Below are 25408 nucleotides of genomic sequence, written 5' to 3'. Positions count from 1 at the left end.
AATGCCTTGGTGGTGCATTCAGTATCAAGCTACTTGGTCTTCCAAACGAGGATGCCATATCATTTTTTTCTGTACCACCGTGCATGACGTGGTAGTAGGATTATGGACTATCGGTCCACCAAACTCAGACACTGCCCAGGCTCGTCGAGTGACTGGTCTTCTCAAAAACTATATCCAGTTCGGGATATACTTTACACACTGGGACCATACTGAGGCGTAAATACATTATTTTCTAGTGGACCGTACCTGCAGCCAAAAGCCTCTTGTCACACATCCCCACACATCTGTCAGCGGTACAGATTTCAAGAGCAAATGAGCCCGAGAGCCAAAACGCTGCATGGATAAAGGGAATAAAGATAAAGTACATACTTAACACATATGATCGTTAGTTTACCTTGACACGTGTCTGCTGCTATCTATACTCTGCATGTATGATTTTTTTATTATTTTTAAAAACTTAGATTCTTTTCTTAAGTCACCAATACCATGATAATATGATACTAGGACCTGTTTGATATTCCTTGATGACTACCTGACTATTTGTTCTTTAACATAGTATAAAAAGGTTAACACAAACAACTATTCAAAACAAATTTAGATGTATATTTATGTTTTCAGATATCCAGAAGGTAATAAACATATGGGGTAGTCAAAGTTTGGAAATGCTGACCACAGCAATTTCCAAAATGTCTTTTTTTTTTTCAAAAAATGGAGCGAGTACCTTTTGCTATGCATACCACACATACAACATACCGTGAAATTAGTTTGTATTGTTCATGCAATGATTTGGAGTATTGTTTATCCAATTCATTTTTGGACTTTACTACATAGCGGCGCCGCATTTTTTTGGTTCCGTGCGACGGCTGCGATCTACCATACCGATTAATGCTATCGTGCGGGTCGCACGAAACGTCCACCTAATCAGGTCCCGACGACCGGTTGCAGTTGCATGATGCGCAGCCACACAAGCTTGTCAATACTCAAAAAAGAACTACACAAAGTACTTGACCTTGTGCATGTCCATTACGGAGCAGTTTCCAGATAAATTAGCCATAGTGACCGGATTACCAATTGCAAAATTAGTTAGGACAAATTAACGGTTTCAATTGTGACTAATTGACATATTATTAGTTCTTGGCTACCTGCTTGATTAGGCATGGCTGCCAGATTAAATTTTAGGTCCTATGGTTACCAGATTCCTAATTGCTAGGTTAATAAAGCCAAATTGCCATATTAATTAAGCTGCCATGGAGCTCCTCTGCCGTCATCCCTTCCCTGCGTCGCCATGGGCCGTGGATGTCCTCCGCCGTTAGCCCCAACTCTACTCCGTCATCAAGGTCGAGGATTCCTCTCGGCCGTGGCTCGATGTCGGCGGGCAACTCATTGGTCCATGCTCGGCGGCGACATTGGTCTCCCCCGCTGCTCCGTGCTCGATGGCGGCGCCGCGGCGGACTCCCCGGCTGCCCGTGCTCAGCGGCAACGACAGCCTCCCCCGCTCCTTTGTGCTCGATGAAGACCTCTCCCGCTGCTCCATGCTTGGAGACGACGGCGGTCTCCGCGCTACTCTGTGCTCGATGGCAGCGTCGCGGCGCCCCCGGGCTGCCCGTGCTCGGCGGCAGCGGCGGCCTCCCTGGCTGCCTGTGCTCGGTGGTGGCCTCTCCGCCTGCTGCATGCTTGCGCGGCAGCGACCTCCCCTCTCTTCCCTGCCGGGCTCTCGGCGCTGCTTTCCTTCCTCCATGGTCGAGGACAGTTCGTGAGGGGATAAGATGCTAGTGGGAATGAGTGTGATTCCTTTTGGATGAGATGTAATCGGTCATTAAGGGCATGTACAATGGTGATATCTTAGCAGTGACACGTAGGATAAACGCTGAGGTGGAGGAAAAAGAAAGAAGAAAAAAGGCTTTGCCTTCTCTTAGCCAAGAGATCATCTCTTAGCATAATCTCTCTCACCATAAATTTAGGATGTGTCATTACTAAAAATAAGACTAAAAAACAACCTATTGTACATCATATTTTATTGTTATATCTAGATTACGTGGCGGGATTAAGATAAGACAGTCTTATCAACCATTGCACATGCCCTAAGGGGCAGCGTTGCATTTTCCTAATGCTGACCCCCGCCGCACGGGAGGACAAGTAATGCGGCGTCCCCGTGTAGATTTTCCCTATTTTTCTGAACCATGCAGGAGTGCTGCATGTGTTATATTCCATGTTCAGATGCATGTGTTATATTAGATAGCATGTGTTATATTTATCCAATTCATATATGCATCTCGATTAATTGGCAGTGTGTGTGACTACACGAGTACGTCATCTCTGTAATTAAGCGTGTATGCATACCGACATACGTTCATTTCTTATCCAGAATTTAATCCGTGGAGTACGTACAACTACGTACCATCAACTATTTGCCTATACCGATCAGTTGCTTTCAGTCCCACGTCACGAGCATTTTTATTCTACAGCGACTAGACTCACTGTAGACTGCATGATATGTCCTTATAAAGCATGTAATAATTTAGCATTTGAACATGGAAAGCAAACCCAAATTGAAAGCGAAAAAGGGAAGAGGAATTTCGATCATCCGATGGAGATGTGCCACAAGGAGAATTGGGATGAGGAAGTGACAGTGACCAAAGCAGATCAGGAGAGAAGGAGAGATCTAGCTACTGGATGACAATAATCTCAACAAAAGAAATGCAAGATATTGGGTGACCATGTGTTATGCATGAGTCAAAAAGGGGTTGAAAAAAAGAAGGCAGCGCCGATTGTGATATGCTAATTACCTTCAACTTCCCTTTCTGAAAACGGTAACTGGGTCTGGTTGGGATCCCAGTGGATCCGGTTCTGCTGATGATCCGTCCGACCAGTCCTTTAGTTTATCTGCTTGACAAATTTCATTACTCTTTCCAACCTAAAATACTTATCGTAGATTTAGTTAAAATATAGGATAAAATCTGTTTAGATTCATTGGACCCGTTAAAAGTATTTAGGGCCGGAGCGACTATTACAATTCAGTTCACATGATCATGCTGCTTTTGACTTGTAAAATTTTATAAAAAAGAGAATTCTGAAAGATTGACCGGTGTGACGTTGGTGTGATGTCAAAGTCACCGATTCTTGTGTACGTATCAATGCAGCATTTGTACAAGCAAGAACGAAACACGACGAACGGAATCAGACAGTACACGCTCCACAGAATCTACGGTAGTGCATCATGAACCTGACGCTACACAGAACTTCTATTTTTCAGATAATGTTGATACGAAACTTGTGGCCGCCAAACGAGCCGACAAGTTTGTTGTCTGGTCGCCTTGGCTGGGCATGTAAACTTGTTTGACTCTTTGTACTATTTTCTTCTAAATAGGCGCCAGCAGGGGCATCGACACAGTCGTATGAGGGGTGCCGGCACTACATCCTCTATTTTGGGATGTTGTTTCCACACCGGCGCCCCTGATACGGCGGCCCCAAAAACTTTTCTTTTCATTTTACAATATTTTGAAACAACGTATCAATCACATAAATTATTCATACAATATTTTGATTATTCATACAATCACACAAATAGAAATTAAATTATTCATACAATAATTCAAATTAAATCATGCATTATTGGCGGCTCCTCTCCTCACCCACAAATGTGCAGTTAGATCCGCCTGAAGTTGAGCATGAACACCTACATTCGGATTTCCTGATGCATCTGAAGGAAAACGCCAAATTTTTGGGGTACATGCTCTACCTCAGCAAGAGGCTCTTGATAATCAAATGGTTGATCATCATACAGGTTCGTCGCGTTCGCTCTTAATGATCATGCAGTTCTGCATGATCACATAGGTGTTCATCACCTCCCACATCTGATACTCAGATCAAGTTAGAGCAAGGTACCCGACAACTGCGAAACGTTGCTGAAGCACCCCAAAAGCACGCTCAACATCCTTGCGAGCTGCTTTCTGGCATGTTGCAAAATAAGTGTCCATCTCCCAAGCTGGAGCCGAGATTGTCTTCACAAATGTAGCATGCGTCGGGAGATACCATCAGCTAGATAGTTCTCCTTGTTGTATGTGTGGCTGTTTACCTCAAAGTTCACGGCAGGAGCTTGTCCCTCAGCTAGCGTGGAAAACACCGGAGAGCGCTACAACATGTTGATATCATTGTTTGTTCCTGCCATGCAAAAAAGAAGCATACCTGCCACCGCCTTGAGAATGACACTGCACTCACCAGAATGCCCCTTGTAGATCCCTTGCCAAGAAAAAGGGTTTCTAACCCTAATGCATATAGTCAAAGCTTTCGAGCATCCCAAGAAACCATCGTGCTGCATTATTTTCCAGGATCCGAGTTGTACCATCTACTCTTGGTGCTCTCATAGTCTTTACCAAACACCGCTATGACGGCTCGGCAAAACTTGTAGAGAGTCTGTGAACATGTCGACTCCGCCATCCGCAGGTAGTTATTGGTTGTATCTAGAGGAGCTCCGTATGCAAGACAGCACATTGCCGCATGACACTTCTGGATTGAGGTGAAGCCCCACAAACCTGTACAATCTTGCTTGATCATGAAATAATCGTTGTACTCTCTGACGCTAAAGACAATCTTCATGAACAAATCCTTGTTCATCCTAAATCAGCGCTGAAATTCCTTCAGCGAATGAGTCATGTCATCGGCGAAGTAGTCGGCGTCAAGAAGCATGGCGCCGGCTTGACGATGCTGGTTGACGATTCCTCCTCTTGCCTGGCTTTGAGCTGCCGCGTCGAGGCACGCTGAACAAAGGTTGGCGGACGCGGAGGAGGCTCGCTAGAATCAACTGCTGATGTTGCCGCCGGACAGACGCATCATTTTGCTCCTCCGTGAATAGCTGCACCATAATCTCGTCGTCGTTGTCCGTCGCAGCAATCCAACGAACACCTTGTGGGCGGGGCGGTTGTGCGGCGGTGGCGGCGACCTCTGTTTCGGTCGAAACAGCAGCCGCCGGTCGAGGGGGTAGCGGCCGTGTCGATGGACGACGGTTCCTAGACAGGCGGCGATGTCTATTGCAAGCAGGTAGAGGGGTGGGAGTCAGCTCCGGCATGGGTGGGAGGTGGAGAAAGGGGTGCGTCTGGCTGCCAGGCGGAGCCCACGCGCGGTTTCTGACGTGTCACGAGGTACCGGCGCGCCCGATCCGCGCCCTCGATGAGGGGCTGGCACGGGGTTGCCGACGCTTCTATTGGGTTCGAAAACGTGTCGGTGATTTTTAGGGCACGTCGGTGTGAGCTCATTTTGGTCCCCGGCCTCGAAAAAGCTGTCGGGGTAGATATTGGGCGCCTCGGGGGAGATGCTCTAGTATACAATGAATGCAGGGCTGACTGCTTTCGTTAAAAATGAAAAAAAAAATCTCCACGTGCAAAGGAAGTGAAATGGCCCAAAGGCATAAGATAACCTCAGAGCAGCAGCAGAACTTAAAGCTCATCTAAACCATGGAAAAAAACATGAAGATAAAAGACACATGATTGTCTTTAAGTTTCCTTTTTTAATCAGAAAAAAAAAGCAGACTACTCAATGCATTGGTCAATGTGTTCTTTAAATTAACTGTACACATGGTTCATGTAAAAATATTGACCACATTATCTGTCGTTTTACCAAGCCTCTGATGTGTTTTTGCAAGGTACTCAGTAAAAGATACCGCTTCCAAAGTTTCAGTTCGAATTGGTTGGGATGCGCTAGGCCTGGGCTGCAGCCCAGGTGGCACGCGAGAGGCTCGGAGAAAACTATCGAGTATCCACGAAATTATGAAACAGAAATGCTGCTAGATAGTTCTACGTTGTCTGAACATTTGGGCCAAGATCACTGAACTGTTCTTTTTTTTCTACTGAATTCTGCAAGAAATAATTTTCTTTCGTGCTGAAAGACAGATCGTTTCATTACAGTTATGTGTAAGTTGGTGACGAAGAATGAAGCAACACAGAAAAATACTTGACACGCTGGACTGCTTGCGATGCCAAAAGCTGTCCTGATAATACTGCACATCGAGAAACAACATATAATTTGGTGACTGAATCTAGCTGCAAATAGCTACAGAATTTTCCGCTGCTCATCATCATCCCCAACAATATCTACCTTCTTGGTGTCCTGAATCATTGTTTATTCGGGGAGCGTCTCTTGTTCTCTGGACTCCCAGTTCAGAAAAATAAAACTGAAGGAACTGAAGCGATGGAACAATCGGCGGAAACAATCTGGAACTGATCAGAAGGCGAGCACCTTCACTAGTGTAATGTATAAAGGATACAGAGATATGTGTAAGTAGTTTGTAATTTAGCATAGCAGTATCATGCAATCTGAGGTTTCAGAGCTCTACTGAGTAATTTAACCAATCAACCATAGACCATCTTGTACATGGATTGTATAGGCAAAAAAGATAGGAACCAAAGACAACCTACCATTCGGTATGTACTGCAATCTAGAATGCTATGATTTTTTCCTACCTGGAGAGTAACCACACGAAAGTTAACAACTAGAGATGGAGCACTCTATACTTGCAGAAAAGCATGTGTTTCGAATTTTCAAGCTAAAGTGCAAAGAGGAAGACAAATTTTCAGTTTGATTTGGTTGGGGTGCGCCAGGCCTGGGCTGTAGTGCAACGCCCAGGCGACACTTGAGAGGCCCAGCAGCAAGCTACTGTGGTGGCCCCTCCCCCACAAAAAATAAATTTAATATCATTGTGGACCAATGGCCCACATATCAGATATTAAACTGATAAGAACAGATACTACACTTGATCTTAGCCAAAAGGCCGAGAAAGGTATGATTTAGAAGGCTGCACTCCGCCGAGAATTACAAAGGAGCACACGGGTGCTACCTTCCCCCACGTCTTTGCCTGCCATCTGTCCTAGGACCAGTAAATTATTTGGCGTATTGATCTTTAGCAGGGTTCTTCAGTCTCGTATTTTTCCTGGCATCCGTACCACTTGGCCCAGAGCTTTCAATGCTCGTTGCTCGTGATGGATGAAGAAGTCAACATGGCTGTTGGAGGCTCCAGTTCTTTTTTTAAGGCGCTAGGTTGTTCGACTTCGGGCAGACAGGAGTCAAGGGACATGATGAACCCTGCCTCCGATTTTGAAGCTACTAATTGTGATTTGCAACCTAATTAGGCTGCTCATAGTGGGGAGTAACATAAGGTGGTGTCATGCATAAGTTACTAGTTTATGTTACTACCTTCATAGTGGAAAGTAACTTAGAGATGGTATCATGCAAAGCCTCATTTATTAGTTTGTAGACTCATTTTATCTTGGGGTGTGTGATGTTACGGTAACATAGCTAGTTACCATCTCCCTCTCTTTCTTCATTTATTGCTATGCCATGTCACCAAAACACCGTAAAATGTGTGATGTTACTACCTAAGTTACTCCCACTATGAGCAGTCTTAGCTCTACTAAGATCACATTTTATTCCAAGAATCTTTTTCTAACAACTAGAACATTATTACTACTCCACGATTGTTTTAGAAAAAAAGTTTCACGGTTAACTTAAACTTTGAGAAGAGTTTTCAACAAAAAAAAAACTTTAAGAAGAGAAAAACAACAATACATATTCCAAGAAATTTAAAGATATTAATCCAATCTAATTAGTTACATGTTCCAGGGACTTACCTTGAGCATCTTTACTAAGTAAGGATTTTGATTATCATCTAGACTAGATTAGCAGCATATGAAGAAACCATACCCTCCCAAATCATAAATCTGTGACACTTCCGAGTGAACATTTGAAATCCAAGAGAATAACTAGGAACAAAGTTGCACATTCAACAATGCTAAAAATGATTTCCAAATCTGTAGTCTGGATCGGACAAATAAATCATCTGATAGTTGAGCTGAGCGATGGAGAAACTTAAAATGCTCAGGATTAAAACTTGCAAGCCATCGAATACTTTTTACATTACTGAGATATGATAATCACATGATCCAAACCAAAAAAAAAAAAAAAAACACACACATGGAGGGGCCTCAGCCTGATTCTCTAGCGCGTGTTGTTCAACGCGTTCTAAAAAGTACTCACACGAGGAGACCCTGACCAGCTAAGCCCTGGCGCACTGTGATCGGCGAATTACTCCAGCTTGGTGTGCCCGTGGTAGATGCGGTCGACGATGGCGGGTGGCTGGGGTTGGGTGCTAGAGGTGGAAGGGGGAGACGACACATGGGTCAGAGCTCCTCCTGCTGGGGCCGCCGCCTGGAGCATGGGGGAGGCTGCGTTGGTTGTACTAAGGGGCGGCGGCGGAGGTTGGATCCCGGAGGCGCGGCGGCAGATTGATCCGGGGGCCTCTCGGTGGAGACCGGAGGTGCAAGAGTACTAGCGAAGAGGACGGATTGGAAAATATCTATGCATGCTAATTCGTGGTGGGGGCCACAAACTTAATGAGAAATGCATGCCACATGGGAATCCTGGCAAAAGCTACTCTCGGTAGCAGTCTTATACCAGTAATTGCGTGACCAGACGAACAGTGTTGTCAGGCAGGAGCAGACGTATAGCTTTGTATTCACAATAGATCTGTTCCAGCTCAGATTTTTCTTACTTTCTTTTGAACCATCTTAAAGCAGATATAAACGGTAGATCTATGGGGGAGGGTGGCACCCATGAGCCAAAAGTCCGGGTCAGCACTCCGCCTCCTTTTATAGCCTCCCTCGGCCGACTCTCCTCTCCCAGGCAGCGAGGTGGGACTAAACCAACGAAGCAGCAGCAGAGCTTCGCGCTGGAGCACACGGCTTCTGCGCTTCCCTTCCGTTGGCAGCTTTGACAAAGCCCAACAAGGAAACAGCAGCCCATATGCACAGGACGGCCCAGTAACGTTACCTCGAGAATAAAAAGGAGCTACACATACGTATACATACAATGTCAAAAAACGAGAGACAGAGGTGCAGCTACAGACTTTTTTCGTGACAGCAATGGAATTTACCAGGGAGATTTTATTTCCATAGAACATTAATCCGTCCATTTGACATTTTCATTAATGGAGAAAAAGCTTTAGGCAATTGACTAGGACAAATCCTAGGTCTTCAAGCATTATAACACAACTTTTCCTGTATTACATAGCTCAAGTTTTTTTTGCCTCGGCTAAACACCATGATCTTGCCTCTTCTTTGATCTTTTTTTATGATGATGGCCACGGGAGATGAATGACGTTGGAAGACCCGAGCATTTCGCTAATTCCAATCATGACAAAAATAGCCACCGCAAAGATTTCCCTATCTTCTTCATTACAAGGATTTTTGAGCCCTATCCACGCATTGCTCTCACCAACCCATTCAAGCCATATCCATCTTAATCAGAGGCGATGGCAAAATCTTTCGAGATGGAGAATACCTAGGTCTCCAAGCTTGGTGGGGCGGCACACCATTTCCCAATTAACTTTACATTTTCCACAGTTACCTTATCACACCCCGCCCACAGGTATGCACGAATAAGAGCAATGATTCTTTGTATGACCTCTTTTGGTATGTCAGTGGAGGTGATGTGGTAGATTGTTTGGGATGTGATGACGACTCAAACTAGGACTCTTCTACCAGTAACGTTTACGTTCTTCCAATTTTTGGATGCAAATTTTCTAGCTATCTTGTCTTCAACATGTTGTAAATCCTCTCTCTTAAAACGAGTGACACTCAAAGGTAGGCCCAAAAATCGCATTGGGAACTTTGATTTTTTTTCGGTCAGGAATAGGAGGACATCATCAGGATCTCACATCTTATTGGCACCACAAGACTTATTTGATAGTTGGTCTTGAGCCCGGTGGTATCTCCAAAAGTAGCAAGAGTGGATGCAAGGAAAGAAATATCCTCCTTTATTGGGGCCACACAAACCGTGATATCATCGGCATAGAGGAAGGTACGCGCCACCGGGGTTCTCCCCCTGAGAGGGTAAAGGAGACCTTGCGAGATTGCCTTCGCAAGGATATGGTTGATGGGATCCATTTCCAAGACAAAGAGAAGGGGTGACAACGAATATCCTTGTTGTACGCCTCTAACATGCTTTATGGGGCCACAAGGCAGACAGTTGCTGAGAAGAACTCTTGATGCTGATCTTGATAGTAGTGCCCATACCCAGTCACATAATTTTACCGGGAGAGCTTCTAACTTTGAAGTCCACAATCTAGCAAGACACACTTTATCACTTGGATTTGGCCGCAATCTGTGGCCGGGCAGTCCCTATTCTATGAACGCTCCTATAAACATTCTTGTTGATCAATAAAGGGAATAATTTTATGGCGGCAAAATTCTACATGAGAAAATTGAATGACTTGTGCAGATTGCAAAACTCATCTGCCTACCATCGCCAAAAAAATAATCAAACAATGGAAGCTCCTTAAAGTTCAAATAGCCGGCTATAGCCTGGCTATAGCCGGGCTATGGTCTTTTGGAAGACCTGCGGCTATGCCGTTTATAGGCTAAATGAGAAAAACCCGCTAATAGCCGGCTATAGCTATTTAGCCCCAAATTAGCCTCAAATTTAGCCGCTAAATCTCATGTATTTTGAATGTCTCTTCTTTTTTCTTTTTTATTTCTTGTCTTCTAGAATTTGTGTTCAATATGATTAGATAAAACTTATGAGTTAAATAATTCAATACTTGTTTGCTTTGAATAGTTCAATAAGTTGTATCACAAATCGCGTTTGAATCATAGTTTTTCCTTTTTTAGTAAGATATGAGTGAAATATACAAAAAGAAATTAAAACCGCTAAATGGAATAGACCGCTATAGCCCGGCTATAGCCCTTCATAGTCTCAAAAAATGTCGCGGCTCAATGAGATAGCCGCCTATTTTAAACTATGCCGCTACAACCCTCCACCGAAATGAAGAGGTACATTTCCCTAAAAAAAACATGATATTTCTATTAAGAAACTACCAAGAGGTTATTTTCATGTTGATACTTGGAGAAATAAACAAAAGCAAAGACCACTTGAAGTTGCAAAATTTGCCCCGCAAAATAAGTGACACGTTTTTTGTTGGTTCATTCCAATTTTGTGCTTGGAGTAACATTTTTAGTCATTTCTAACAATATTGAGTTATGCACATAGGTTAGCATACCATGTACCTGCAAATTTCCATGAGAAAAGATGCATGCAGGTTTGTGATCTTCACAAAAAAAATCACAAGAAGCAGGAATACTTGACACCATTGATCAATGGATCTTGGATTCTTTAAGTTAACAGTCATTATCAACATCAACATCCAAACTGGTGCTTATTACATTTACTCTGTAACAAATTAATTCTTTACAACACAATGTACCATATCCGGCCGAAGATGAAATTAAATGGAAGAAATGTTAGTGTACAACAAATAGTACGGTCATTTGTATTCTTGGAAGTTGACATGCCCGGTGGCTTGCCCATGTTCGACAGCTTCATGTATCGTACACAGAAATAGAAGGGGTTTCAGTATACTGATAAAGAAATACTTGCAGGTCAGTAAAAACATTGTGCAGTTGAGACTTAAGGGCCTCACGTTCTCACCAATGACGCCATTTTGGCACACGCCCCAGTGCAGCATAAAGTTTGCAGTGTTTGTGTAGCTCTTCTTCCTACGAATTGCATGCCAACCAAAACTCTGCATAATTTCTACTCAAATCCTATCTTGGTTTTTAGTCATATGACATAGTACAGCAAAACAAATGTTCTATTTGCAAGCCCCTTGAGATGCTTTCTGACATTCTCGAGAGCAGAAGGGGTAAAGCTCAAAACGAGTTCTCATGAACATGCTGAAAGAACAAACAAAAAAAAAATACTAGGAACTGAAGCTATTTAGCACCGCATCTACATGAACTCCAGAACAGTTTACATGCATTTTCATTATTTCTAGTGCATATTTTGCAGGGCATCAGAACTCCCCCCAAACATTGCATATTAGAATGATCGTTTCAGTTACTCGCTATTTTTTCTCTCAGTCAGAACAGATTTCTACCCTTTTTTCTTCAGTGTTTTTCTTCGGAGCACAAGTGCTTTATGATCAGTGTCCAAATATTTTGGCTGAATCTATTTCAATTGGAATGGGCAACAATAGTGCGCTACCTTTTATATATAAGTACTGAATCGAGCTGCAAATAACTAAAGGATTTTCTGTTGCTCATCATCATCCGCAACCATGATAACTTGAGAAAGATTCCAGCAAGATCCTACATTCAGCTAACTTGGTCTACTGAATCACTGTTTATTCGGTAACGTTCGGTATGTTCTCTGGACTCCCAGGTCAGAGAAGTAAAACTGAACGATGGACAAATTGGCGGACAGGAAAAAACAATCTGGAACTGATCAGAAGGTGAGCACCTTCAGTATAGTAATGATCACATATAAGTTTCAGAGAGTGTATGTGAGTTACTAGACCATCTTGTAGAGAGATTGGAAGTTGGAACCAAAGAGAAACCTACCGCAATCTAGAATGCTGTGATTGAGAAACCCTTCAAACTTTTGCACCCTAGCTTTCACTCATGTTGCAATTTTGAAGAAAAACAGCACACAAAGTTTAGATTTGATTTGGTTGGGGTGCGCCAGGCCTGGGCAGTAGTGCAACGCCCAGGCGACACTTGAGAGGCCCAGTAGCAAGCTACTGTAGTGACCTCTCCCCCACAAAAAATAAATTTAATATCGTTGTGGACCAATGGCCCACATATCAGATATTAAACTGATAAGAACAGATACTACACTTGATCTTAGCCAAAAGGCCGAGAAAGGTATGCTTTTCTCTGCTGCCCTGCGCCTCCTTTTATAGCCTCCCCGACCGCCTCTCGTCTCCCCGGCAGCGAGGTGGGACTAAACAGACGAAGCAGCAGCACAACGTTTTGCCGCTGGAGCACACCGCTTCTGCGCTTCCCTTCAGTTGGCAGCTCTGAAAAGCCCAACAAGGCAGCAGCCCACGTATGCTTGGACGGCCCAGTAACGTTACCACGAAAATAAAAACAGCTACATACTGCGATACTGGACAAAATTCCTAGAGTGCATACACATGATTATATCTATATGCCTAGCAAAACTCTCCTCACAAAATAAAATAACTGGTTCAGATTGTATTGTATCGTATCCCCAAACGAGAAAGGAAAAAGGAACTGGCTCAAGTTATCTTCTTAGGGCATGTACAGTGCAAAGCGCTTATGTGGACGCTTAAGTAAAATTAAAAAATAATTAAATGCTTAGCATCCACGCAAGAGTCTATGTCCCCAGCGCTGAAACACTACCAATCGAAGCTTGCGCGATTAAAGGAAAAAGATAGCGCCCCACTCTTCCAACGCGTGTACTCCAAGCGCTCGTACAACCCAAGGATTCTCCCTGCGATATTAGCTAGAAACTAGCGATTGTCTAAGCGCCGGACTCCAGGAAAATTGCGTGGAGGAAAAAAGAATCGCTAAGCGCCCGACGTTTCGTTTTGCGTCGACGCAAAGGAAATTCCTGGGATCGGCCGGGCATCAACCAAAACGGCCAGGACAGGAATCCTAGCGTCGCCCCTAAGCGCCTGCATTGTAGATGCCCTTAGAGTATCTCACAACCATCCCAACGTCCAATTTCGCATTTAGCTTGGCGGTGTTCTTTCTCCGAAATCAAAGGGAGTATGTAGGGAGGCTGATTTCGTGCTCCCAGCCTTGCTAGCACACTCTCGTTTAGAAAAAACATAAGAAAACTAGTGTTAACATTTTAGCCATCTCTGCAAGAAATCCATTCAAGCACAGGTACTATGTACGTACCTGCAAGCTTCCATGAGAAAACGTGCAGGTTTTGTGATCTTCACCAAAAAAAGATCATAACAAGCAGACCACTCGATGCATTGATCAATGGATCTTGGATTCTTTAAATTGACAGCCAACATCAACATCCAAACTGGAGCTTATTCAATTTACTCTGTAACAGATTAATGTTTTTACAACACGATGTACCATATCCGGCCCGAGAAGAAAATAAATGGAACAAATGAGTGTACAACAACAGAACTAGTATATATCTTCTACGGTCATTTGTATTCTTGGAAATTGACATGCCCAGTGGCCTGCGCATGCTCGACAGCTTCCTGCACATAAAAAAAGAAACGCTTTCAGTCTTACTGATAAAAAAATCCTACAGCTTGGTACAAACTTTGCGTAGTTGAGACTTAGAATCTCACCTTTTGACCAACGACACCGATTTGGCACACGCCGCAGCGCAATGTGAAGCTTCCAGTGTCTGTGTAGCTTCTCTTCCTACGAATTGCATGCACAACCAAAAGTCAGTAACATTTCTACTCAAATATTATCTTGGTTTCAAGTCAGATGACAGATTGCTACACAGCATACGGACTATTTGCCCCCTTTGAGCTACTTTCTGGCATTCTCGGGGGCAGAAGGGGTAAGCTAAATCAAGTACTCATGATCATGCTGAAAGATTAGGGGAAAATTGCTAGGAACTATAGCTATTTTGCACCACATAAGCTACAGAACAAGTAACATGCATTTTATTATTATTTCAGTTGAATTACTGACCAATGGCCATTAGCCACAGCCCACAACCAATAGTCTGAAGTGTTCAACAAGGTTACATGCTAAAGTAAGTATTTTGTTTGGGCACACTGAGATGAATACATACCTATTTGCCTCCTTTGCTAAGTTAAGAGCAAGGCCCTCTACTGGACCAATGGAACGGTTACGGTCAACAGGGTATATGGTCTGATCAAATTCTTCTGGTGCTCCTTCAAATGGAGACATCTGAATTTATATCAATAGAAACAGATAATATTAGCTAAAACCGTATTGTGTCTATTCCAATACCGGGTTACTATCATGAAAACTTACTGCTAGAGCATCATAATGTAACCCATCATAAATGAGCATGGCCCTCTCACCATAGTTCTTCTCCTGTATCAAGGGACGATAATCTAAGAACTAGCAAATGATTCCAGAGCAACAAAGAAAAGTAAGCATATAAGATTGCCAACCTGACCATACAGATCGCAGCGTGTTGTCTGGATGTCATATGCAGCAATTTCACGCCCATAATATTCTGACAGAATTGAAAGTTCTATAGCACCTTTAAAACAAGAGGAAATATACATGAAATTAGTGAAATAAGATAAGAAGCATACACCCTGAAATATCATGAAAACTGCTGTAGAAGAATTTTTCTTTATGAGAACTAGTGTTAATGTATGTAACAGACGCTGAACAGAAACACGTGTATTGAGCATTGGAGTGCTAATATCATGTCGTAAATGGTTTTTTTGCACCACAAAACCCATAACGGAACTTCTGCAACTAATTATTAGATTATGAACTAATGGAGGCTCATAGTTTTATGGTGGAGATGCCTATCAAGGAATGCCAAGCTCTTGAGTATCGACAATTTTCATTGTATATCTACAAAAACATTGGAACATGATATGCACGTGCATGATACAGATATTCGAACAACATTGTACAGGCACCCTTCAAAGGAAGTAGTTTTAACAATAATACTGATGTAGAAGATTAATGGCGCTGAAACTCACCTCCCCACTTTTCAGAATCCAAAATCCAAGCACAATACGCTTCATTTGGTTTTCCAAGAAATACTTCATTGTACTTTTCAGGGTCACTTGCAACTGCTGCTGCTATGACCTTCAAGCAAACAGAGAGTAAAGAGTAACAGAGTTAACCCTGGAAGGTAAGCAAAAAGCCAATAACATGTATAGTCCTATGATACATGCATAACAGTTTCTACCTAAAAGGACCAATATGATGTAAAAACTAAAAAGTGATGATTCATTTATCCTAGCAGTAAGGTCATGTTTGATTATTTTTGTCCTTGTTTTCCACTGATAGATTGTAATGTCGAAATGTACTAGGTACTAGATTGTAAAACTTTGATGTTCTGAACAATGGTAATACCTCGTGGTGTTTTGCAAACTTGGATCAGAAGTAGTATCATGCTGATTAGGAAGCTTATCGTTCTAAAATCAATCTAGGGTACTTCATAAGCATGCTATACTGGTATGCTGTTTCTACTGTACATTAAATGTGCTGTGGTTCATTCTTCTGTCAGACCCAGTGGTATGATCCTCAGAACCGCATTGGTTCCAATAGTGTTTTAGCTGAAAGGGTCTGATGCCAGTTTGAGAACAGTACAGAAGTATCTAACAGATCAGCTGCCTGATATTAATGGAACAGGTACAGTTAAAATTCCTTTAGGATTTCCTTCATGGCTTGTGTTGATTAGCTAATGCAATAAGATTCCGGTGGCTCCAAGAACCTATCAGTTAGTTGAGTGTTGTTACATCATTTTGTCAACTCTTGCAAGTTAATGTTCGAAAAAACATATATGCAGGCTATGTGATGTTCACTGTATGTGTTACTGTCTTCAAAGACTACAAACACTGAAAAGCAGGGGAAAAATGAACAAGTAGCAGGCTGCTAAACAGTTATTGTAAGCAGTTACCTGTCTGAGCTCATAAGCCTTATTTCTGTTGTGCTCCATCACATAACTGCATCAAGAGAGGTAAAGTCAGCAAGCCCATCATCCGCAAAATCATTTCTTTACTACTAAAGAATGTTAAGAATCATACCCGATGGCATTGAAGAGGCAGCTGTTGTCTGAAGGGATGACTCTCCTCACAACCACGCCTTCCATTTCTCCCCACTCAGCTAGGAAGCGTCCTCCGAATCACTGAAACGGCGAAAGAAGATTTTTTTTTAAACACTGCTCAACCAGGACGGGCAACTCAGCTAGCTGCATACTGCTAGATCCCAACTCTAAACAGAGGTGCTCAGATCACTGAAACAGAAAGCGGCAGACGACAGCCCGCGGGTCGACAGTCTCGCTTGGGGCAAGATTCTCATGTCGAGTGAAATGGCAGTGGTACGCGCGCGAACGGCGCCTAAGCCTCCCGGGCGGCGTAGTAACCCGGGCAAGAAATTATCCACCCACTAGCCAACAACCAATTCTATCCAATCTTATCGGAATTCAGATGGCAGGCAGAGACTCAAAGGAATTCGGATGCTCGCGAGGCAAGGCCAACAGGAGGCAAAGCGCGCGGGTCCACGTTTGCAGGACCGGCCGGTCGGCCGGCCAGGCCATGCGCCAGGAAATCACCTGGCATGGCCATGGCAAGCATGCGGACGGCACGAGCGGGGGATGAGCGCACGTACCGGGAAACAGGGCGCCGGATTCGGCTGATGCTCGCGCAGGGGAGGTCTGGGGGAGGCGGCTGCTTCGGCCGAATCGGCGGAGCTCTGAATTGGGTGAGGAGGAGCGACGGGAGGAAGGGGATGATGCGAAAGCGGCGAGCCGGAAATGGGAAAGAAAGAAAGAAGGCGACGGAAGGAAGGAAGGAACGGAAGCTGATCTGGAGCGGGACGCAAGTTGGCTGCCCTGGCCCGCACTGGCCCAGGCCACCAACAACCCAACGGCCCAGGCGTCCGTCAAATAAAAAGAAAAATAAAAATAAAAAAGTAAAGGTTTCATATGCTAAAAAAATTATGATGGTTTCTTTTGCTTTTGAGATGCAAAGGAGTGGCTATGTCTCGCTCAGACATTATCCTAGGGATGCAAATATGGTGGCGCACAATTTAGCTAGCTATGCTTGTAATTCGAAAGAAATTTTAGTGTGGGATGGTGATCCTTTAGGATTCAATAAAACGCCACTAGGCATTCCTTAAGAAACGAATATAGCTAATTTTTAAGGAACGATAATTTAAATAAAAATAATCTTTGTCACATATGGCAGAAAATATTAATGGATAAAAAAGAGGCATCAAAACAAAAGCTGGTGCTAAAGAACTTTTTTAGCACCGAATTTCCTTTTCCACACAGGCCGCGAAACTTATCATATATCTGCGAAAAAATTGCATGTACGCTCCGAACATGATCATTGGCATTTCTACAATTTTGTGGATCTTTTTACAACGAGACATCATTTGTTTCACCCGCCCGGGAGATAATCTGAATATCCACATAAAATATTCACTCTTATTGTCTTCACTCATGATATTACTATATATTCTCTTATGATCTAGTTTGGTTTGAACCAATTTTAAAAATGAATAAACAGAAAAGGTGTACGGTTAAGATGAAAAAATATTGCAGTAAATCCTACATCTTGCATGAATTAAAACACAAGAATCTGCAATATGATCTTTTGGGTCGCGATACAAAAAAAAAACATACAGGAACGGTTCTATAGCATTAGGTGCAAGCTGTAGTTTTCATATCACGGGAATAAAGGAAAACATCCATAGCCTCTAATTAAGGTTCAGAAGAGTTACATGGGACTGATTTCAAATAGAGAATTTCAGACATTTCAGTTCTTCGAAATTTTACCTCGAGGGTGTTGGGTTTCGCCCACAAACAGAGCACTCCAAAATATATATCACGTCAGCCGCACACGGAAACTTGTTGCCAGGGGCGGCACGTAGCTTAGCGATGTCTCTACTTCTTTTTTCTCTGAACTGTTGCACGGTCTGATCCTCAATCTTTAATTACAGACCTCGGGCGTGTGCTTTTATACACGCATATGGGTAACCAGACCAAACACCTAGACCTACTCGGACTAAGTAATGTACGTATACCACATCTTTCAAATCGACTAGGACTTGACCTCGTTGCATTGCATGACACGGACACGGCTTGCAAGTCCTAACCTGACTCTAATTAACACGTACACACAATCACACATGAATCCACAACTCTGACCGACTCCATGAATCGATCAAGATTGCCTCGAACATAGAGTTTGTTTTGTTTTAGCAATAGAGACAATGGTAATTTTTCTTATACAGTCTATTATTAGATGCACGCAGTTCGAAAGGGGAAAAACTTCGTACAGTCCATGTGGTCGACGTTTCCTTCTTCTGCTCTAGGGCCATACCGTGCCACCGTCCTGCTCGCCATCGCTACCCCAAACGGCCAAACCCCCTCTTCTTCTTCGTCACGCTACCCTTGGGATTGGAAGCTTATGTTTCACATAAAAGGTAGATATATTCGGACGAACCTGAATGAGAAGGAACATGCCCCTACTCGTTGGCCCAAGAGCTACACTAGACATGTGTTGTGGCCCAACAGACACTACATGAAACCGTCAATGTGCCAACGGCCAAAACTTGTGCCGACGGTTTTTTATCAGGACCGTCGGTACATGTCCCGAACAGGGCAGGCCAAGAAAAAGGTCGTCGGCACAGCAAAGCCATCGGCACCGGAAAGTTTATACCGACGGCCACCGTTGGCACAAAAAAAGGCCATCGACACAGGCTAGGTCTAGCCGTCGGCACAGGAACGCTGTCGGCAGAGGGGTCTCTGCCATCACGGTGAGGTGACACCGTGAATTTTTCCCCCTCTATCCCTATGCCGACGGCGAAGCTTCGGCACAAGCCCTGAACTTTTTTCCCCTCCACGCCCCCCCGGATCGCCTTTTTTAAGTTTGAACCGAATGGCAGAAAATGATAAAAAATTTAAAAAAATCGTTTGAGATTCATGTATGTTACGCAACCTACTATTAGGGAAATTAACAAATATGAATTTTAAGTTTTTTTTGCAAAAAAAGTTTATTTCTCGGTAAATTTTTTGCATACGACATTGGAAAAAAGTATAACCTATCAAAATAATTGTCTCAAAAAGTTATACCCGAATTCACCATAGTTTACCTGGTTGCCATTTTTTTAGATTCTCAAAATTCCAAATGGAAATATGAAAGCAGGAAGATTTTCATTTTTGCCAGAAACTCATGATTTTTTTATTTTTAAAAATTAATAATTGCATTCTGCATAAAAAATATTATTACTTAATCATCGATGTTTATCTAAATATTATTTAAAATTCAAATAATAAAGATTTGTGATATCACGGTCTAAGGGTTAATAGGATTGATATGATATGTACTAGTGTGAGGATGGGTGATCAAACTGGAAAGTTTGACCAACCTAAGATAAAGTGTAGCTAGATTTAAAATAATTTATGTGAGAGACTTGAAAAAAATTGATTTTTTAAAAAACATTTTAGACAGAATTGCCAAACATCCGTTAGTTCTATGCCAATAATTTTGCCTTTGACACAAGATGCTATGCCGATAGCCAGGTTATGCCGACGGTAAATGGATTTGTGCCGAGGTCATATTATGCCGACGGCTTCTGGCCGTCAGCACCTTGACTAGTCCCGTAGTGAGATCTTATAATGGTTGGTAGTTTATGTTTCGGATTGTACTTAAACCTTGTATAAATATGGTTGCTTAATTTATAAAGCATGACAAAGACCTATTTTGAGAAGGAAGAGCGGCTACGCTAGACAGACAGATCACATCGCTTTGCTTGTGGCCACCACCACCTGAGCTGTTTGTCCCTTCCCCAACTTCCATTGCACTTTTTTTTTGAACGAGGGCAAAAGCTTTGCCCATTCATTGATTAAGAAGGAGTTTACAAGAAAGTAAAAGGTTCAATAATTATTACAATTACTCTCGCGGCATCAATTGACTCAAATTCTTAGCACCGGCTAGGACCCAAAGCTTTGCCTCTTTTGTGATCCTCTCGAAGATGATTTGCGATGTGGCACACTTGTTCTTGAAGAACCTATCATTTCTCTCGTTCCAAATCTCCCAAATAATGAGCATGGCAAGCGATGTCATCCCCTTGCAGTTTTGACCCGATGATATCAAAGTCCACCATTCCGTGAAGGTTAGGCCCGCCTAAGCGTTTGTATTAATAGAATGAATATCAAATCTCTCTTTAGCCTTGTCCCAAAGACGTAAGGAGATGCGGCAATGGACAAGAAGGTGGTCAACGGATTCAAGGCATTGGTTGCAAAGCGGACAAGCTCCACAATTTGGCCAACCCCGCTTGGCCAAACGGTCGGCGGTCCAAATTCTATTTTGATAGACAAGCCAAATGAACAACTTAATCTTGGGAGGTGCCCACATCTTCCACATTGACTTGTATAAGCTTGAGTAGGTGAGTCCCATGAATTGTAAATTGTAGGCGGACTTGGTGGTGTAGTGTCCACTCTCGGTGAGCTTCCATGAGATGTCATCTTCCACGTTTTCATTGAGGTTGAAATTTTGAATGAGAGTCCAAAGCTCAATGAATTGGGCAAGGTGCTCGAAAGTAAAGTCTTCCCCAAGCGCAACTTTATTCACCCAAGCATTGTCATGAAGAGCTTGTGCCACCTTCCAATTTTTTCGCTTTGAAGAGGCAAAAATAAGCGGTGCGACCTCAATAGGCCTTTTCCCCTCAAGCCAAGGAGCAAACCAAAACGGTATTTTGGACCCATTGCCAACCGTGATTGTGGTGGCGGCGTAGAAGAGCTCCATATCTTGTTCGGGGCATGGGTTACCAGAGCCAATCCAAATTTTGTTGGGGTCTTTCCATTCCAACCAAGGCCACCGAAGACGTAGTGTCGTTGCAAATTTTCTGGTATGGAGGATGTCAAGGCCACCAAACTTCTTTGGGCGACAAACAATGTCCCAATTTACTTTACATTTTGCACCCGTAGTGTGCTCTTTCGCCGACCAAAGGAAGGCTCTTTCAATCTTGTTGATGAAGGAAATAGTTTCCATCGGGATGGATAGGGGTGTCAAGTGGTAGATGGCTTGCGAGGCGATGACGGATTTGATCAATGCGGAACGGCCGGCCATAGATATGTACTTTCCATTCCAAGTAGGTAGCTTGCCGGCGCACTTATCCTCAAGGTGTTGGATATCCTTCCTCTTAAGGCATTTCACCGTAAGGGGCAACCCAAGGTATCTCATTGGGAAGGACTCTCTCTTGGCCGGAATGTCAAGGAGGATGTCATCGAGGTTGAGATCTCCGAAACGTATTGGAACAACGGAGCTTATGTGGAAGTTTGTACAAAGACCGGTAACTTTCCCGAAGTCATAGAGGATATGGGCAAGATTTTGGACATCTTCTTTTAAAGGCGCAACAAAAATAGCCGCATCATCCGCATATAGTGATGTGCGGAGGATGTGGCCTCTACCCCGGAGTTTGTGAAGAATGTCGTGGCTAGTTGCTTTCTCCAAAATTTGGGCTAAGGTGTCTATGGCAAGAACAAAGAGTAGCGGCGAGAGGGGGTCTCCTTGCCTTAGCTCGCGGCCAAGCCTAAAAGGAGGGCCGGCCACCCCATTAAGAAGTACCCTAGAGGTGGCGGTGTTGAGAAGAGCAACAACCCAATTCCGGAAGCGGGCCGGGAAGCCCCTTTTTGCAAGAAGATCAATAAGGTACCCCCATCGGATGGAGTCAAAAGCTTTCCGAATGTCAAACTTGAAGAGAAGGGCCGGGGTCTTGTTCTTGTGTAGTCTTGTGGCAAGGTTCTTGACATAAAGAAAGTTGTCATGTATGCTTCTTTTCTTGATAAAGGCACTTTGAGCATTGGAAACAAGCTCATCCATCAAAGGCCCCAAACGGTTTGCCATGATCTTCGAGATGATCTTAGCAATGGCATGGATCAAGCTAATAGGTCGATAGTCGGCGATCTCTTCACCCCCTCTTTCTTCGGAAGAAGTGCTATGTTTGCGGAGTTTAGACAATGAAAATTTTCGGCATGTAAGTTCCCAAAAAGATGAATGACCTTCATCACATCCACTCGAATTGTGCTCCAACATCTCTTGAAGAAGTTGGCGGTAAAACCATCCGGCCCCGGGGCCTTGTCACCGGGCATTTGCTTGATAGCCTCCTTGACCTCATCCTCGGTGAAATTTTCCCCAAGAGAGTGTAGGTCCGGAGAAGTGAAGTTAAGCTCGTCCCAATTGAAGTCATGGGTGCTAGGTTCTCCTCTACCCGCTATGGCCTTGAAATGATCATAGATGATTTTTTCTTTGTTGTCGTGCTCCGTGACCCATCCATTGTTTTTCTTGAGCCGGTGTATGTGATTTTTCCTTCTTCTAGCATTGACCCGTAAATGAAAAAACTTGGTGTTGGCGTCTCCCTCTTTGATGTTTGCCACGCGGGCACATTGATTTTTTCTAGCCCTTTCCACAACGGCAAGCGCGATGACCTTCCTCTTCAACTTGGCGCGAAGATCAACTTCTTTCGGAAAAAGTTGCCGATGATCTTGGGCCACATCAAGTTGGAGAATGACTAGGAGAGCCGCATGCAACATGACCTTAGTGTTGGAGTATATGCCTGATACGCGTAAAGCACACACCCGTTGGGAACCCCAAGTGGAAGGTGTGATGCGTGTAGCAGCAAGTTTCCCTCAGTAAGAAACCAAGGTTTATCGAACCAGTAGGAGTCAAGGATCACGTGAAGGTCGTTGGTGACGGAGTGTAGTGATGGCGTGTAACTCACACGTTCGTTGGGAACCCCAAGAGGAAGGTATGATGCGCACAGCAGCAAGTTTTCCCTCAGAAGGAAACCAAGGTTTATCGAACCAGGAGGAGCCAAGAAGCACGTTGAAGGTTGATGGCGGCGGGATGTAGTGCGGCGCAACACCAGGGATTCCGGCGCCAACGTGGAACCTGCACAACACAACCAAAGTACTTTGCCCCAACGAAACAGTGAGGTTGTCAATCTCACCGGCTTGCTGTAACAAAGGATTAACCGTATTGTGTGGAAGATGATTGTTTGCGTAAAAACAAGAAACAAGATTGCAGTAGATTGTATTTCAGTAAAGAGAATTGGACCGGGGTCCACAGTTCACTAGAGGTGTCTCTCCCATAAGACAAACAGCATGTTGGGTGAACAAATTACAGTTGGGCAATTGACAAATAAAGAGAGCATGACCATGCACATACATATCATGATGAGTATAGTGAGATTTAATTGGGCATTACGACAAAGTACATAGACCGCCATCCAACTGCATCTATGCCTAAAAAGTCCACCTTCAGGTTATCATCCGAACCCCTTCCAGTATTAAGTTGCAAAGCAACAGACAATTGCATTAAGTATGGTGCGTAATGTAATCAACAACTACATCCTTAGACATAGCATCAATGTTTTATCCCTAGTGGCAACAGCACAACACAACCTTAGAACTTTCTCACTGTCCTGTGTCAATGCAGCATGAACCCACTATCGAGCATAAATACTCCCTCTTGGAGTTACAAGCATCTACTTGGCCAGAGCATCTACTAGTAACGGAGAGCATGCAAGATCATAAACAACACATAGATATAACTTTGATAATCAACATAACAAGTATTCTCTATTCATCGGATCCCAACAAACGCAACATATAGAATTACAGATAGATGATCTTGATCATGTTAGGCAGCTCACAAGATCCGACAATGATAGCACAATGGGGAGAAGACAACCATCTAGCTACTGCTATGGACCCATAGTCCAGGGGTAGACTACTCACACATCACTCCGGAGGCGACCATGGCGGTGAAGAGTCCTCCGGGAGATGATTCCCCTCTCCGGCAGGGTGCCGGAGGCGATCTCCTGGATCCCCCGAGATGGGATCGGCGGCGGCGGCGTCTCAGTAAGGTTTTCCGTATCGTGGCTCTCCGTACTGGGGGTTTCGTCACGAAGGCTTTAAGTAGGCGGAAGGGTAGGTCAAGAGGCGGCGCGAGGGGCCCAGACCATAGGGCCGCGCGGCCAGGGCAGGGGCCGCGCCGCCCTATGCTCTGGCTGCCTCGTGGCCCCTCTTCGTTTCGTCTTCGGACTTCTGGAAGCTTCGTGGAAAAATAGGCCCCTGGGCGTTGATTTCGTTCAATTCCGAGAATATTTCGTTACTAGGATTTCTGAAACCAAAAACAGCAGAAAACAGCAACTAGCACTTCGGCATCTTGTTAATAGGTTAGTTCCAGAAAATGCACGAATATGACATAAAGTGTGCATAAAACATGTAGATAACATCAATAATGTGGCATGGAACATAAAAAATTATCGATACGTCGGAGACGTATCAGCATCCCCAAGCTTAGTTCTGCTTGTCCCGAGCAGGTAAAACGATAACACAGATAATTTCTGGAGTGACATGCCATCATAATCTTGATCATACTATTTGTAAAGCATATGTAGTAAATGCAGCGATCAAAACAATGTATATGACATGAGTAAACAAGTGAATCATATAGCAAAGACTTTTCATGAATAGCACTTCAAGACAAGCATCAATTAAGTCTTGCATAAGAGTTAACTCATAAAGCAATAATTCAAAGTAAAGGTATTGAAGCAACACAAAAGAAGATTAAGTTTCAGCGGTTGCTTTCAACTTGTAACATGTATATCTCATGGATATTGTCAACATAGAGTAATATAATAAGTGCAATAAGCAAGTATGTAGGAATCAATGCACAGTTCAGACAAGTGTTTGCTTCTTGAGGTGGAGAGAAATAGGTGAACTGACTCAACATTGAAAGTAAAAGAATGGTCCTCCATAGAGGAAAAGCATCGATTGCTATATTTGTGCTAGAGCTTTGATTTTGAAAACATGAAACAATTTTGTCAACGGTAGTAATAAAGCATATGTATCATGTAAATTATATCTTACAAGTTGCAAGCCTCATGCATAGTGTACTAATAGTGCC

At 43.5% G+C, this 25408-nt stretch overlaps 1 protein-coding gene and 2 non-coding genes across 3 annotated transcripts; all 3 read right to left on the bottom strand.

The window, feature by feature from the left end:
* Positions 1 to 6579: 6579 nt before the first annotated feature.
* LOC127321045 (U2 spliceosomal RNA) lies at positions 6580 to 6776 on the bottom strand. The gene has a single exon (XR_007863801.1). It is a non-coding gene; the product is annotated as a U2 spliceosomal RNA (small nuclear RNA).
* Positions 6777 to 12493: 5717 nt separating this feature from the next.
* Positions 12494 to 12690, bottom strand: LOC127321703 (U2 spliceosomal RNA). Its single transcript, XR_007864280.1, has one exon. It is a non-coding gene; the product is annotated as a U2 spliceosomal RNA (small nuclear RNA).
* Positions 12691 to 13771: 1081 nt separating this feature from the next.
* Positions 13772 to 17237, bottom strand: LOC127321021 (OVARIAN TUMOR DOMAIN-containing deubiquitinating enzyme 2). The gene is made up of 9 exons (XM_051350073.2): positions 17097 to 17237; positions 16514 to 16614; positions 16387 to 16432; positions 15461 to 15569; positions 14912 to 15003; positions 14769 to 14831; positions 14563 to 14681; positions 14105 to 14180; positions 13772 to 14011 (listed from the first exon to the last, which is right to left on the bottom strand). The coding sequence occupies exons 2-9, from the start codon at positions 16576 to 16578 to the stop codon at positions 13955 to 13957; spliced, it is 627 nt and encodes a 208-aa protein (XP_051206033.1). The 5' UTR covers positions 16579 to 16614; positions 17097 to 17237; the 3' UTR covers positions 13772 to 13954.
* Positions 17238 to 25408: the final 8171 nt, after the last annotated feature.

The sequence above is a fragment of the Lolium perenne genome, chromosome 6 (assembly GCF_019359855.2).
Source record: "Lolium perenne isolate Kyuss_39 chromosome 6, Kyuss_2.0, whole genome shotgun sequence".
Classification (NCBI taxonomy): domain Eukaryota; kingdom Viridiplantae; phylum Streptophyta; class Magnoliopsida; order Poales; family Poaceae; genus Lolium; species Lolium perenne.
The sequence above is the reverse complement of the archived record's forward strand: the minus strand, read 5'-3'. Positions and strand labels throughout refer to the sequence as shown.